Source organism: Delphinus delphis, chromosome 2, assembly GCF_949987515.2.
Source record: "Delphinus delphis chromosome 2, mDelDel1.2, whole genome shotgun sequence".
NCBI classification, from domain to species: Eukaryota; Metazoa; Chordata; class Mammalia; order Artiodactyla; family Delphinidae; genus Delphinus; species Delphinus delphis.
Window position 1 is genome coordinate 13,039,290 of NC_082684.1, and position 17,766 is coordinate 13,057,055.

Genomic DNA, 17,766 nt, shown 5'->3' on the forward strand with positions numbered 1-17,766 from the left:
ATGTCATTACCTATCTTCTGTCCGGTGTTCTGTCCATAATTGTGAGTGGGGTATTGAAGTCTCCAACTACTGTTGTTTCAGCTGTTGATGTCACAAAATTACATCCTTATACATTGTGTGCCTCCAAACATAAATTAGTAATTCTTTTAAATGCATAAGTCTCCTAAATTATGTAGAAAATGAGATTTGGAGTTACAAACCCAAGTTAACAGTAAGTAATACTAGCTTTTACATTAATCATTTTTTTCTTTAAATGTATTAGTCTCTTAAATCATATAGAAAACACAAGTACACTTACAAACCATTATTCACTTTGCTTCAATGATTTTTCTTTCTGTTCCTCAGACTCGCTAATTTTCATTGTCCTATTTTCAAATTAACTGATTCTTCTACCTTTCAATCCCTCTAGCAAATTTTTTTTTTTTTTGCAGTACGCGGGCCTCTCACTGTTGTGGCCTCTCACGTTGCAGAGCACAGGCTCCGGATGCGCAGGCTCAGCGGCCATGGCTCACAGGCCTAGACCCGCTCCGTGGCATGTGGGATCTTCCCGGACCAGGGCATGAACCCCTGTCCCTTGCATTGGCAAGCGGACTCTCAACCACTGCGCCACCAGGGAAGCCCCCCTCTAGCAAATTTTTAATTTCAGTTATTGTGCTTTTTCAGCTGTAGAATTTCTTTTTGGTTCTTTTAGTTTTTCTATCTGTTTATTGATATTTCCATTTTGTTCATGTATTATTTTCTTGACTTTTTCCACATCTTCCTTTAGTTTTTTGAATATCTTTAAGATGGAACATTTCTGTTGATTTAATTTTTTCCTTTGAATGGGCTATATTTTCTGTTTTTTTTTGTATGCCTTGTGATTTTTTTGTTGAATACTGGACATTTGAATCTAATAATATAGTAGATCTGGAAGTCAGATTCTCCCCCTTCCCCAGGGTTTGCTTTTTTGTTGTTAATGTTTTTGTTTTTTTATTGTTGTGGGCTGTCTCTGTGCCAAGGATTAGCCTGAGATGTAAACTCAAGACCTTCTTAGGTCTTTCCTGAGCCTGTACCTTTCCCCAAGTGTATGTGGTCAGTTTCTAAATTTTCCTTGTGTATGCAGTTGCTTTTGAATGTCCTAGTCTTTCTCCCGAGCTTTACTGAGATATAATTGACATAATATTGTGTAAGTTTAAGATGTACAGTGTAACGATTTAATATATGTATATATTGCAAAATGATTATCACAATAAGGTTAGTTAACACATCAGTCATCTTACATAGTTATAATTTTTTTGTGTGATGAGAACTTTTTAGACTTACCCTCCTAGCAACTTTCAAATATATGTATAGTATTGTTAACTGTGTCACTGTACTGTATGTTGCATCCTCAGAACTTATTCATCTTATAATTGGAAATTTGTCCCCTTCAACCACCTTTACCAATTACCCATTCCCCATTCCCCTGCCACCACACTCCTGGCAACCACCATTCTGCTCTCAATTTCTATTAGTTTGACTTTTTAATAGATTCTACATATAAGTGAGGTCATACAGCATTTGTCTTTCTTTGACTTATTTCACTTAGCATAATGCCTTCTGTTTCATCCATTGTTGCAAATGGCAGGGTTTCCTTCTTTTTAATGGCCAAATAATATTCTATTGTGTATATATACCACATTTTCTTTATCCATTCATCTGTTGGTGAACACTTAGGTTGTTTTCCTGTCTTGATTATTCTGAATAATGCTGCATTGAAAATGGGGATGCAGATATCTCTTTGAGATAGTGATTTCATTTCCTGTGGATATATACCCAAAAGTTGAATCACTGAATCATACGGTAGTTTTATTTTTGATTTTTGTGGAGTCTTCACACTGTTTTCCACAGTGGCTGCACCAATTTACATTCCCACCAACAGTGCTCTCTTTTCTCCACATCTTCACCAACACTTGTTGCCTCTTGTCTTTTTGATAATACCTCAAATGTCCTAGTCTTTAATGTCTGGTTCCCAAAAGGGAAAAAAAAGAGACAAATGATGGGGTAGATAAGGGGGAAGGGCTCAGACCTTTAAATTCCCTGGAAGTCATTTCAGCCAGTGGGGAGTGGACTTGCAACACTGAAAGAGGTGCAACAAGAATGGCCACCCTCCTTTTTGTCTGCACCTCTGTGATAAGAAGCTGCAATCAGCAAACAGAGCACAGATCCCCAATATTTGGAGAACAAGGTCCTTTTTGCCCACACTGGCTCCTGGAAGCTGTGTGCAACAGCCCCAGGAACACATGCATGACTGCCTGCCCTGAGGCTAGAGGTGGAGGATGGGTAGCTTCTACTGTGCTAAGGGCTGAAATTAACCACAATTTACTACCCGAGTCTTCCTCTGGAAGTTGCAAGCCTTCAATAGACTCCAGAGTTCCCAAACTATTACATCAGATAGATTCTTCCAGTGCAATTGTTGTCCAAGTGAGGAGAGAGATTTCTAGTACATCCCATCTTCCCAAAATCCTCTGGTGGGGGGTGTGTGTGGTGATGATGGATTTTTAGGATCTACAAAAATAGGATCCTATGAACAACCCTAAAGCAGGGGGACTCTGAAACATCATGCTTTATTCTCATTTACAATTTCAGTGATTTTTTTTACCCTCCCAAAGACAAATAATAATAGCTCCCACTCACTGAGCTACTATAGTTGTACTCAGCATGTTACAAATATCATCTCATTTAATATTCACAACAACCAAGTTGAAATAGGTAATGTTAAATTACTTTTACAGTTTAAATTGATATGATTAAACTCACACAGCTTGGGCTTCCCTGGTGGTGCAGTGGTTAAGAATCTGCTTGCCAATGCAGGGGACACGGGTTCGAGCCCTGGTCCGGGAAGATCCCACATGCCACGGAGCAAGGAAGCCTGTGTACCACAACTACTGAGGCTGCGCTCTAGAGCCCACGAGCCACAACTACTGAAGCCCATGTGCCTAGAGCCCATGCTCCGCAACAGGAAACCACCGCAGTGAGAAGCCTGCGCACTGCAACGAAGAGTAGCCCCCGCTCACCGCAACTAGAGAAAGCCCATGTACAGCAATGAAGACCCAGTGCAGCCATAAATAAATAAATAAATAAATTTATAAAAATAAAAAAAATAAAGTCACACAGCTTGTAAGAGGTGGAGGTGGGTAAATGATATATGGCTCTCCATTTACTTGGTTTGGTAATTTTGTCATTGATGTCAAATTTCGTCATTGATGTCATTGATCAAGCCTACATAGCTCCTCTCAGTTTGCACAGTTGAAAGGAAAAATTCATATTGATTGATCTTATTGACAGATGCCTCCCTGCTTCCAACACAGTTAAATTTTGTTAACCTGTCTTGGAGCCTAGAATGATAAAGGGACATGGCTCTCAATTTATTTCTCTATCTCTATGATCTGCCTTTTCATGTTGTCATTCAGTTATTGAGGCTTTGAGATCTTGTCTTGTTGAATCTATTAATTCATTAAAGTCTTTTGATGCAAAATACAGAGGAAATTTTACCTTATCTTGGGATATGCTTTGTCCGACTGGATTCTTTATATCTCTTATATGCTATCAGTGCCTTCCTATTCTGCCTTTTCCTCTCCCCTTCCCTCCCCTATTCTACCTTCTTCTTTACCCCTTTCCTCCCTCACATCTTCTCCTCCTTCTCTTCCTCCTCCTCCTCTTTTTCTCTGGTTCATCACTAAAGCGTACAGCACTGGTAGATCTTCAGTTTGCTCTGATGCAATGTGGGTAAATTATTCTTGAGACTGTTTGCTTCACCTCATCTAGGTAGCACTTAATTCATTCCCTCAACTCAGTAAAGGACCTTGGAAGGTGGTGAACCTGACTTCACTTAAGAGGGCTGGTTTTTCCCTTTGCTTTTCCTTTGGAAACCATCTCATCCACTGTCAACCTCTGTCTCCTTAGGAGGATATTACTGAGAGTCCTCAGGATTTTGTTGATTTACCTTCCTTCTCTCTATATTGCTTTAAAGGGTTAGACAGAGTAGTGTGACCTGTTACATCAGAAGTTTCTCTTCCTTTCCTTAGCTCATACTTTTCTACCTTTTGGCATAATATGGTTCTTTTGTTGTTGTTGTTGATTCCTGCTGGTGGTTTTGTTTACTCCAATTTATTTATTTGTTAAAATATACACAACACAGATTTTAACATTTCAATTTCTTTTAGGGGTATGGCTCAGTAGCATTAGGTATATTCACATTGTTGTGCAACCATCATCACCATCCATCTCCCTCCAGAATGTTTCCATCTTTCTAAACTTAAACTCCATAGCCATTAAACAATAACTCTCCATTCTCTCTTCCCTCCAGCCCCAGGCAACTACTTTCTGTCTCTCTGAATCTGACCACTCTAGATACCCCATATAAGTAGAATCATACAGTATTTGTCCTTTTGTGACTGACTTATTGATTTAATATGTCTTCAAGTCTCATCCATGTTGTAGCATATATCAGTACGTCATTCCTTTTTATGGATGAATAATACTTTATTATATGGATTTGGCACATTTTGTTTATCCATTCATCAGGATATTTGGGTTGATGGACATTTGATGTTTTTTACACTGTTTTGGCTATTATGAATAATACTATTATGAACATCTGTGTACAAGTTTTGTGTAGACATATGCTCTCAGTTCTTTTGGGTATATACTTAGGATTCTCATTGCTAGGTCGTATGGTAACTCTATGTTTAACGTTTTGAAGAACTGTCAAACTATGGCTGTACCATTTTACATTCCCACCAGCAATGTATGAGGATTATTTCTCTACATCCTCCCCAACACTTATTATTATCTGTCTTTTTAAAATTTTAGTTACTGTAGTGGATGGGAAATTGTATCTCGTGGTTTTGATTTGCATTTCTCTAATGACTAATGATATTAAGAATCTTTCCATGTGTTTATTGGTCACTAATATATCTTCTTTGGAGAAATACTTATTCAAATCCTTTGCCAATTTAAAATTGAGTTAATTGTTTTTTTATTGGTGAGTTATGAAAGTACTTTATATATTCTGAATGTAAGTCCCTTAAGAGATATATGATTTGCATGTATTTTCTCTCATTCTATGCATTTTTTACATTCCTGATGGTGTTTTTTTGTGGCACAAACGTTTTAAATTTTAACCAAGTCCAATCTCTTTTTCCTTTTGTTGTTTGTGATTTTGCTGTCTTATCTAAGAAACCATTGCCTAATTCATGAGCATGAAGCTTTACTCTTAATGTTTTCTTCAGAGAGGTTTATATTTTTCATACATTTTAAGGTTCATTTTTTCAGGTGTTCATGAGATAATAAAACTACCAATTGTGAAAAAATAATGCTGAAATTCAATAACTTAATAGGCAAGGAAGATCTACCTTCACTACTAGTCTCCTACTAGCCATCCATTTTACATTTGGTAGTGTATATATGTCAATGCTATTTTCTCACTTCATCCCAGCTTCCCCTTCCCCTAATAGGAAGCTACCGCATAGCACAGGGAGATCAGCTCCATGCTTTGTGATGACCTAGAGAGGTGGGATGGGGAGGGTGGGAGGGAGGCTCACAAGGGAGGGGATATGGGGATGTTTGTATACATATAGCTGATTCACTTTGTGGTACAGCAGAAACTAACACATTGGAAAGCAATTATACTCCAATAAAGGTTTAAAAAAAAAAAAGAAATACAGTTTCCCCGAAGGTAGATCTCCCAATGTTCAAGTACACTTTTATAGATCATTGGGTAAGTTTGGAGATTGGGTAAACTTGGAGATACCTGATTAGGTATAACCAGAGTAGGAAATATACTAATTGTCTCCAAGACAAGAATGGGTCTGGGGGGTTTTGTTTGTTTCTTTGTTTTTAACATTGCCAGCATTCTTGACTGTCCAAGCTTAAAACCAGGTTCTTCTGGTCTTGTAAGTCTATGATATGATTCTAAACAACAAGCTTTCTAAAGGTTTCTGATATGACTTCATAAAGCATGGTTTCTAAGGCCTTGATCCTGCGTCCTTGATGCTCGCCAGCAGGAACAGTTTTACCATCATAATATCTCCTCAATGGTCCTTCCTTATTCAAGGATAAGTAGAGAGCACAAAATTCTGATTCTAGTCCCTCAGATCTTCCCCACAATGTTTATTCTCGTTTCTGTCAATAAAATTTTGTTCAATTTATGTTGGTATCAAGGTTAATCTTGTGGTTAATTTGTCTGAATCATTTGTTGAGACAGAAGGTGTGCAGTAGTAGCATTTAGAATTCTGGTGGTCAGGCATCCTGTGACTGTGAAATAAACAAAAATAACTATCAGTATCATTGGGAGGGGTTGGAAAGTAGAGCAAGCTATGGAACATTCCCAGTACTTTGGAAAGGTCCCACATGCCCTTTCTTGTCAGTATACTTCTAAGGGTAGCCATTATCCTGACTTCTAATGCCATAGATTAGTTTTGCCTGGTTGTGAACTTCATATAAATAGAATTATGTGGTATATATATATATATATATATATATTTTTTTTTTTTTTTTTTTTTTTTTTTTTTTTGCAGTTCGCGGGCTCTCACTGTTGTGGCGTCTCCCGTTGCGGAGCACAGGCGGCTCCGGACGCACAGGCTCAGCAGCCATGGCTCACGGGCCCAGCCGCTCCGCGGCCTGTGGGATTTTCCCAGACCAGGGCATGAACCCATGTCCCCTGCATCGGCAGGTGGACTCTCAACCACTGCGCCACCAGGGAAACCCCTGTGGTATATATTTAATGTCTGACTTTTTCCAGTCAATATTATGACTTTGAGATTCCTCCATATTGTTACAAGTATTAGTAATTTGCTCTTTTTCACTGCTGCGTGGTCCTCCATGGTCTGAATATACAACAATTTATTTATCCATTCCACTGCTGGTAGGTATTTGAGTTGCTTCCATTTGGAGCCTATTACAAATAAAGCAGTTATGAACATTCTTGTGTAAGTCTTTTGCTAGACAGAGCTTTCATTTCTGTTGGGTATAAATGTCAGAATGGAATTACTACATCATAAAGTATATGTTTGTTTAGTTTTTGTGAGAAAAAATATTAAATGCTGCCAATATTTTTCCAATGTGATTTTATCAATTTACTGTCCCACCAGCAATATGAAGGAATTCCAGTTGCTCCCTCTTCTGGCCAACACTTAGTATTGTCTTTTAAATAGTAAGCCATTATGGTGAGTGTGTAATGGTATCTCATTGAAGATTTAGTTTCCACGAATAATAATGTTGAGCACATTTTCACATGTTCACTGGCCAATCTTTTTTTAAAAATTTTATTTATTTTTTGTCTGCGTTGGGTCTTCGTTGCTGCACACGGGCTTTCTCTAGTTGTGGCGAGCGGGGGCTACTCTTCGTTGCGGTGCGCGGGCTTCTCGTTGCGGTGGCTTCTCTTTGTTGCGGAGCATGGGCTCTAGGCGCGGGGGCTTCAGTAGTTGCAGTGCTCAGGCTCTAGGGCGTGCAGTCTTCAGTAGTTGTGGCACGTGGGCTCAGTAGTTGTGGCTCGTGGGCTCTAGAGTGCAGGCTCAGTAGTTGTGGCACACAGGCTTACTTGCTCCACAGCATGTGGGATCTTCCTGGACCAGGGATCGAACCCGTGTCCCCTGCAATGGCAGGCGGATTCTTAACCACTACGCCACCAGAGAAGTCCCTCACTGGCCAATCTTTGTATCATTTTTTGTCAATTATCTCTTCAAGTCTTTTTAATAAAATTTTATTGGATTGCCTTTTTTCTTATTGATTTGTATGAGTTTTTAATGTATTACGGATATGAGTCCTTTTTTAGAAATATAATTTGCAAACATCTTTTCCCAATTAGTGGCTTGTAATTTTTATTCTTTTCATGGTGTCTTGGGATGAACAAAATTATTAATTTTTTTAAAAATAAATTTATTTATTTATTTTTGGCTGCACTGGGTCTCCGTGGCTAAATAGGCTTTTCTCTAGTTGCATCAAGCGGGGGCTACTCTTCGTGGTGCATGGGCTTCTCATTTCGGTGGCTTCTCTTGTTGTGAAGCACGGGCTCTAGGCGTGCAGGCTTCAGTAGTTGTGTCATACGGGGTCCGTATTTGTGGCTCGCAGGCTCTAGAGCGTAGGCTCAGTAGTTGCAGCACACGGGCCAAGCTGCTCCGCAGCACGTGGAATCTTCCCGGACCAGGACTCAAACCCGCGTCCCCTGCACGAGCAGGCAAGACTCCCAACCACTGCGCCATCAGGGAAGTCCAAAATTATTAATTTTTAGATGATCAATTTCTCAGCCTTTTCTTTATAGTTAGTGCTTCTTGCTTTCTATATCCTGTTTAAGGAATCTTTGTCTATCCCAAACTTATGAAGATATTCTCCTGTTTTCTTCTAGGAGATTAATTATTTTAGATTGCTTATATAGGTCTGTTTAAAATTCCTGATTTTGTGTGTGGTGAGGTAAGGTTCCCTCTTCCCCATACAGCTGTCAGGTTCTCTACACTGGCCTTGAGCTGGATATTCAAGGTCATAAGTTTGTTGTTTTGTTGTTGTTATTGTTTTTTTTTGTTGTTGTTGTTATTGTTTTTGTTAAGCTTTCTAATACATCTAATAAGTCATACTAAAAACTATGATTGTTATTGTAATCAAGCACAGCCACCCGATTTGATCACCTGAAGTCTTGCCCTCCACAGACCTACTCCATCCAATATAATTTGAGTAATTGTGTTGCCTGTGCTTGGTACGGATTGCCAGTTCACAATATCTGCCAGGCATAACAAGACATCTTTGCATTCCTTAAATGTATAAGCTACTCAGTCCCAGAATCCCATTTTGATACTGTTTCTAGGGACATGTCTGGTAAAAAAAAAAAAAAATACTGTATCAGTAATAATCCTGGCAAGAACCTAATACCACTCAAGTGTTTCACCTGAAGAGCCTTTATAAGGGAATTATTTGCAGAATGGTAGACAGAGTTAAAGGAACCAATAATAATATAAAATACCCAGAGACTAGCAATGGAAGAAAGCCATTACAGTCCCTTTAGTTAAAGGGGTAATGCAAATAAATAGATGATAGATAGATTGATAGATAGACAGACAGACTTCTCTTTCCTTCCCTTGTTATTATCTCCTGCTAGTGCCTTTCACTGGCCAAACCCATTCAGAATCCAGCTGGAAACAGAGTGGAAGTATTGAAATACACAGGGGTGAGCCTTTCAGTGCACCAAATAGGGAAGAGGAAGTCTGAGAATGGATCCAGGGGAATGGGCAAATAGAGAATAAACACATATTATGAAACAGAAGTCAACATAGACTAAGCAAGATTACTTTGAAAATAGTAAAAATATTTAATACCTCAGAAAACTAAACTAAATTGGCAATATAAATTATTAAAAATTATAGATATAAACTATAGAAACATGTCCACATATAGAATGAATAAATAATTAGAAAGAATCTCAGATGACAAATATAGATGCTAAAGATTGAGAAATTGCAAGTGGTAGGGATTTTCAGTGATGAACAAAGGTGGTGGCTCTGTATTTCTCTTCCTGGCACATTGTACCCCTCTGATATGAATGAATGGATGTATAAATACTGAAAATAGGAAGAATAAAGGAAACCAAAATTGATAAAACATTAATTTTTTTCACTAAAAGCAAAACCAATAATAAAAGCAAAAACACTTCTGAATTATTTGAAATAGAAAATGTAAAGCCAGGGACTCCCCTGGTGGCACAGTGGTTAAGAATCCGCCTGCCAATGCAGGGGACACAGGTTTGAGTCCTGGTCTGGGAAGATCCCACATGCCGCTGAGCAACTAAGCCTGTGTGCCACAACTACTGAGCCTGTGCTCTAGAGCCCGTGCACCACAACTACTGAAGTCTGCACGTTCTAGGGCCCATGAGCCACAACTACTGAGCCCATGCTCTGCAACAAGAGAAGCCACCACAGTGAGAAGCCCGCACATCACAACGAAGAAGAGCCTACACTCGCCGCAACTAGAGAAAGCCCGTGCACAGCAATGAAGATCAAATGCAGCCAAGAAAAAAAAGAATTTTTAAAGCACAGCAAAACATCAAGGCAGCCTTGGATTTTTCTGCTACAACAATGAATATCACATATTCTTTTAAAGAACTTTCAGAGAAAAATATTACCTAAGAACCAACTCAACTAGTTGTTCATATGCAAAACCAACAGAAGAATGTTGTAAACATATTTCATCAAATGTGAGCTTCATTGAGTGTAAGATGCACTTTGTTCTATTAACACAAAGAAAGGAAAAACTCTTCCAATTAAACTTTAACACAGTGTTTTAACAGTGATCGTGGATGATGCATGGACTGTGCTGACATTTCCCCAGCGTTCCGTGTGATAAGGCAATAATTTCATGTGTATCTCCATAGTAAAACATAATGTCATTTCATCTACTTGTAGGTTTCTTTTTTCTTAGGTCTTATAAAATACCTGGTGATTGTTCTACAAGAAAATATGGCAGTGTGGTAATTCTTTAGCGACTTTTGCTTTATTGATAAATCTATGCCCTGCTTTGTTTTTCTCTCTTGCTGAACCCATAATAATTTTGTTTCAATACCAGATTATAATGTAATATTTTAAGGCATTTTAAGCAGCATTAAAGCTCAGCATGTATTATACCAGTGATTCAGTAAAGTGATGACAGTATAAAGAGCGGAGACAAAGTATAATACATGTGTAGCCAACTGACTATTATGGCGTGAGTGCCACCTATTGGACAATGATTATAAGACAGATCAATTATAAAATATCTCCATTTCCACGATGTGAAAATGTGAAGGAAAAAAAAGTGTATCTTATGTTTATAGATGAAATATGGCATATTGAACCTTAACAATTGTAATGGTTAATTTGATGTGTCAGCTTGACTGGGCCAAGGGGTGCCCAGATTAAACATTATTTCTGTGTGTGGCCGTGAGGGTGTATCTGGATGAGATTAACATTTGAATCCATAGACTGTCCTCCTCAGTATGGGTGGGCATCATCCAATCTCTTAAGGGCCTAAGTAGAACAAAAAGGTGGAGGCAAGAGGAATTCACCCCTTTTGCTTCTTGCCCGCCAGCTTGAGCTTGGACATCATCAGTTTTCTCCTGCCCTCCCACCCCACAAACCCAGTTCTCAGGCCTTTGGGCTTCAACTGGGAGTTACACTATCAGCTCCCCTGGTGCTTGGGCCTTTGGTTCTCTACCTTACAGACAGCAGATCATAGAACTTCTCAGCCTCCATAATTGCATGAGCTCATTCCTCATTCTAAATTTCACAATAAATAAATATATATATTGGCTTGTCCAGGGTGATTGTGGTGAGAAGTGGCTGCGTTCTATATATATATTTTTTGAGGCTGACGTCAGTAGGATTTGCTGATGGATTAGACACAGGGTGTGAGAGGAAGAGAGGAATTAAGAATGGCTGTATGGTTTTTGGACTGAGCAGCAGGAATAACACAGTTGCCCTTACTGGAAATGAGGAAGGCTGAGGATGGAGGGGGTTTAATGTGAGGATTGGGAGTTCCGTTTGGGATGAGTTCCATGTGAGATGCTTGGCTGACATGCATATGGAGATGTCATTAGGCAGTTAGATAAGTCTGGAGTTCAGGGAAGAGAATGAGATGGGAAGTTTAAATTTGGGAATCATCCACATAAAAATGGATTTAAAATCCTGAAAGCAGAAATAGAGACACAGACATAGAGAACAAATTTATGGATATCAAGGGGGGAAGGGGAGGTGGGATGAATTGCGAAATTGGGATTGACGTATATATACTACTACATATAAAATAGATAACTAATGAGAACCTCCTGTATAGCACAGGGAACTCTACTCAGTGCTCTGTGGCGACCTAAATGGGAAGGAAATGCAGAAAAGAGGGGATATATGTATACGTATAGCTGATTCACTTTGCTGTACAGCAAAAACTAACACAACGTTGTAAAGCAACTATACTCCAATAAAAATTAATTTAAAAAAATAAAGTAAAATCCTGGAACTGGATGAGATCTCCAGAAATAATGGTAGAAGATATCTAAGAACTGAGTCCTGGGGCACTCCAGTGTTTAGGGGTCAGGACAGGAGAAACTAGGGAGGATTAGGGAGCTTGGTGGGGGGAGGGGTTGGAAATCAACCTTTCGCATCCTGAAACCTCAGCGTTCACTCTGTCTCCATCCTCCATCCAGGAGAGGGGACACTTTCTTTGTCTGGATCAGTGTTTGGTTCAGTGAATGTTGCTGCATCACCAGATGACTGCCAGTTCCTCTCAACACGTTGCCCTAAGACACAAGAGAAACGCAAAACACCAAGTTTGGTTCAACATATTAATCCTAGTATACCTAATGACCCAGTGGTCTCTACTGATAATTCCCCCTTGCCTCCCCAAGGGTTATTTTCTCACTGCCTTCTACCTACTCAGGAGTCTGATTTCAGTGTTAGGAAGAGAACCCACTGCCGGAGGAGCTAACCTCTTTTCCTCTATATTTCTAGACACCCCCTCACTCTGTCCTTCACCTACTTCAGCGAACAGGTTCTGTAATGAAATGGAGCTTGAAAAAGACTTTCCAAGGACTTACCAAAGACTATCATGAATTTTGCTAGTTCTGGAGTCTCAGAGCCCTTCTTCCACCTCTTAGTTTAAATAGAGTTTTTATAAGGTATAGCTTTTAAAGTTCTCTAGTTGTATCATATCAATATCAAGAGATGTCTGTTCCTTTCCTAACAGGGTTAGGAAGATATAGTAAAATTGGATCTATTTCTGATAAAATTTTCACATTATACTATGACCACATGGGATTCATACATAAACTGACTCCGGATCATTTTGAAGCTGGTGGGTCACTTGCTGCCTTTGGAAATTCTAAAGGTATTTTTGGACAGGTCAGTGATATAATGCATTGAAACAGTTTGTCTTGTTTTAAGTGGAAATGGGAAAGTGTTTTCCTTACAAACTCTTATTAATGCTCTTTGCTCTATTTAACTAAAGGAAAAACCTCCATATATCAGGGAACATCTCCAAAATCTTTCAAGTCACATACAGAGCTATATAGATTTATATCCACCCAGAATATCTTCATATAAATGTCTTCACAGCAAACCACCAGATATTCTAAGCTAGATCCAACCCAGATCCATGGTGGGTTTGACTCTCTGCCTCTCAAGGTTGACCTTGAAGAAACATGAGTTCTGTTTTTTCCCAATATTTGACCTTTCTTCTTTCATATTAACCCTGCCCCCTTGTTTCTTCCTTTTCTAATGCTAACAGAGAAAGGTGTTATGTGTGTCACAGAAGATACTTCATGCAGATTTTTCTAATAATTTTAATGTATAATGTGCCACTTATGAAGGTATATATGCCTAAGAACTCATCACGGGGCACATAATCATGAATTAATAATAATTAATAATGAATTTTCATCAATGTATCAGCGAAGAATCAAACCTATTTTTTGACTGGGACTTAATAAAACTTGCCCTTTGGCTTAAAGGAAACAGAATAAAGGAGGACTCAAGGATGACTCTGTTTTAACTGCGGTTCAGAACATGGTGTTTTAACTTCCCTGTCTGTCCGCGATATTTGTAGAGAGTAAAGTGGAACTTTCTAGTGACAGTAAGATGCCATCACGTGACTCCTTGTGTATTTATTTGCCCATCTGTTGTGTGGCTCTGCATAGAAATAAATCAAATCACGTGAGCGGGAGGGTAGCACTAACCACAAAAGCAGTTACCTCAATTTTCACTAACTTCACAATTTGTAGGAAATGTCTTAGTTCTCTTATGTGAAAGTTTAAATTATTAAATCAAAAGCCAGTGGGGGTTTTTATACTCAGGGCGAGTGAGTTCAAGGAACTTACTCTCAATATTACGACCTCCCTCTCCCTAAACAAACTATACATATGTCTCTGGATACAAACGATCCCTAGACCTTATTTGGCTCCGACTAGGTGCCAGGCACTGTCATGAACACTTAATCTTTATAACAATTATTTACCCTCATTTTACCCATAAGGAAAGTGAAGTGCACGGAGGCTAAATAATTCACCCCAAATTACACACATCACGGGTTAGTCACTGGAATCAGACATCGAATCAGGCAGCAAGCTTTCAGTCATTCTGCGGCCTTTCCCTGGACTTGCACATTCTTTCCATGGGATGTTCTTGCCACTCCCAGTCTAGAGTGTCATGCAGAACCCTTAAAGCATTGTCAGTAATTTTCAAGACTCCTTAAGCCATCTGTTCAGTCCCACATGTATTCTCCTGGCATCTGTTTCCCACTCTCTCTTCTCCGTGGGTTCCCAAATTTTAGAGGCCAGAGGAAAAGGCATGACAGAAAATGGGTCTGGAAGGCACTACTTGATGGTGGCGTCCCAACCAGTCTGTACCATCTACCACCCCTCCTCCTGTCATAGCAACAAGGGCGACTCCAGCATCCCCCTGGGGGCTGGTCCCTACCTGTCTTCTCACCCCTGCAAGTTCCCAAATCTGGACAAGATCAGGATCAGAGAAGGGTGTGTTGGAAAGAAGACCTGTGGGTCAGAAATCTGGTCCAAAGGTGCCCGTGTTGACAGTGAGGGAAAGCCTTGTGAACCACCAGTGTTGGGGACTCAGCGGCAGCTGTGCAGAGTCACCAGCGTGAGATTGCGGGGCGAGGGGGGCAGCTCTCAAGTGACGAGAGGTTCTTCCCTGCCCCTCGCTTACAGAAAACTCCAAATAGGAACTGAATTCTAGAATCTGCGCCTCCAGACTCCTCCCACACACACAAGACAAGACATTCACATCTCCCACTGCAGTCTTCTACGTGGGAATCTTAAACTGAACTCAGAATTTCTTTTCCTCCTCAACAGAAAAGTGTGTTTTCCCTTGCACATGCGTGGACATTCAGACAGAATGTGTTGAACTAGTCCTCCTATTGATAAGCAAAGCAGTATTGTTTTGATGTGAACTGGAAGCAAATCTTATTTTCATTTTGCCATAATGGAAATTTAAACTCGTTTAAATTCAGTACTTTCTTTTTTCGTGTTCCAGGCTCCTGACATGGGCTTTGAGACTGTCCTTGCTCCACAGTATATCACCTTAAATGAAATGATCTTTTATGCATATGTGCCCGAGAATGAACCGAAGGAAAGTATATACACCAAGAAATTCAATGACATTCACCTTGGAAAATTGATACACTCCAGGTAGGTACTGATTATCTTCACATTTTACTTAGATTGCACACCAGTATTGATATTCTAAATTTTGAGCCTATCTTTTGGAGTAATCTTCCTAGTCAAGGAGAGTAAGTCTTTTTTGGAGACCTCGCAAGGCCAAATACATTTACTTATAGACTCTAAGGTGCCTTGCACTATGCCCCAGTTTGAGAAACATGGGGCCAGTTATGTCAGCACCATCTGGTCAGGCTAAAGAAATGTGTGTTTGTCGTCCTGAGTATCAAAAATGTCTGGGCTACACTGGATACTGCTTATCCTCTGAGTTCACTCCCATGGCAGTTGTCATATGTCCTAAAGACAAGCACATCTAACGTAGAGGAGGCCATTCTGCAAGAAATACTGCATGGCAAGATATGCAGAGTTCTGAGGAACGCTTACTTCGAAGATGTTGGCAAGAGCCAGGGACCCTGAAAGCTTCCTTTAAGGCCTGAAATCTTTCTTTGGAAAACAATATAAATTCTATAACCCCTCACCCCCACATCTAACAACCAGAAAAGAAACAGTTTCAGATTACCAGAAACTCACCTATCTCCAAAGTGGTTAGCCCTGTTCCACCAGGTTGAAATCTATTATACATGCTTTGGGCTGTCAACTAGGATCTTGTCCCATAGCCAACAACTCCAGCTCTACGGGACAGCTCACTCAGAGGTAGAGATGGGGAAAAGAATCAAACATAATATAGCAAATGCTGGTATTAGGGTTTTCTTCCACAAAGACTGTAGAACCTTCAGCCTCTGAGAAAAGTATCTGTGATCACCTAGAACTATTTGTTTTTGATGGCTTTTGGATGTGTGATATTCCAGATCAATTAGTGCATGTTAACATTTCTTAGCATATTATACATTTTTTTTCTGTCACAGTATCTAGGAGCTCATTAAATAGAAATGAAGATAGTGGGTGTCAGTCCGTTCAGGCTGCTATAATCAAATATCAAAGACTGGATGGCTTATAAACAACAGAAATGTATTTCTCATAGTTCTGAAGACTGGAAGTCTAAGATTAGGGTGCCAGCATGGTTGGGTTCTGTGCAAGCTCTCTTCTGGTTGTAGACTGCCAACTTCTTGCCCTGTCCTCGCATAGTTGAAGGGGGCAGGGGATTGCTCTGGAGCCCCTTTTAAAAGGGTAGTAAACTGATTCACAAAGCCTTCACCCTCATGACCTAAATCACCTCCCAAAAGCCTCACCTCTGAATACCATCACTTTGGGCTTTAGGTTTTCAACATAGGAATTTTAGAGGGATACAGACATTCAGACCATAACAGTGGGCTTCCTTGTTCCTGACTTTTAAAAGAATGTTTTAAACATTTCACCATCACGGATTATCTTTTCCATACATTTTTAAAACTCTTTTTCATTTATAGACAGTTATCTTTTTTTCAGTTTAACAGGTGTTTTATTTTTGTTTTTAAATGTTTCTTCTGTATCTATTGAGCTTATCTATAGATTTTTTCCCTTTAACTTTTTACTTAATGTTGTAAATTATATTATGGATTTATTGCTGAACCAGACTTGAAGTCATGGAATAAACCTATCTTGGTCATTGTGTATTATCTATGTTTATACATTTCATACATTGTTGAGTGCAATGTTAGTATTTATTTGTTAGATTAATCTTGTTAATTGTGATTTTTCAATCTTCTGTATCCTTACTGATTTTTTTTCTGTATGACCTATCAATTATTGAGTTACGTTAAAATTTTCTGATGTGATATTGAATTTGTCAGTTTCTTTTGTAGTTCTGTCAATTTTGCCTTATATATTTTGAGGCTGTTATTAGATACATATAAGTTTAGAATTGTTACATCTTCTTGATGAGTTGAACATTTTATTGGTATTTAATTATTATTTTTATATTTTAATGCTTTTTTGCATTATAGTACTTTGGTTGTAGTAAAATATGCATAACATAAAATTTACCATTTTAACCATTTTTAAGAGTGCAGTTCTGTGACATTAAGTATATTCACATGGTTGTGCAACCATTGCCACTATCCGTCTCCAGAACTATCTCATCTTCCCCAACTGAAACTGTGCCCACTAAACAGTTCATTCCCCATTCCCCTCTCCCCACAGCCTCTGGCAACCTCTGTTCTACTTTCTGTCTCTGTGAATTTGACTATGAACAATTGTGGATACACCTAGATCAGTTACATAGGTGGAATCATACAGTACATATCTTTTGAGACTGGCTTATTTCAATTAGCATACTGTCCTTAAAGTTCATCCATGTTATAGCATGTGACAGAATTTCCTTCATTTTTAAGACAATAATATTCTGTTGTATGCATATGCCACATTTTGCTTATCCATTCCTCTATTGATGGGCATGGGTTGCTTCCACTTTTTGGCTATTCTGAATAATGTCGCTATGAACATGGGTGTACAGCTATCTCTCCGAGACCATACTTTCAGTTATTTTGGGTATACCAAGAAGTGGAATTGCTATATCATATGGTAATTCTATGTTTAATATTTTGAGGAAACTCCATACCATTTTCCACAGCAGCTGCACCATTTTGTATTCCCACCAACAATGTACAAGCGTTCTAATTTCTCCA

General features: G+C 39.1%; 1 protein-coding gene across 1 annotated transcript in view; it reads left to right on the top strand.

Moving 5' to 3' along the window:
• Positions 1–17,766, top strand: part of CATSPERB (cation channel sperm associated auxiliary subunit beta) — a 124,093-nt gene that overhangs the window by 67,891 nt on the left and 38,436 nt on the right. Inside the window, exons 15-16 of the mRNA XM_060001248.1 lie at positions 12,721–12,875; positions 15,021–15,175. Of these exons, the coding sequence (XP_059857231.1) occupies positions 12,721–12,875; positions 15,021–15,175 (310 nt within the window). The remainder of the gene's footprint in view (positions 1–12,720; positions 12,876–15,020; positions 15,176–17,766) is intronic.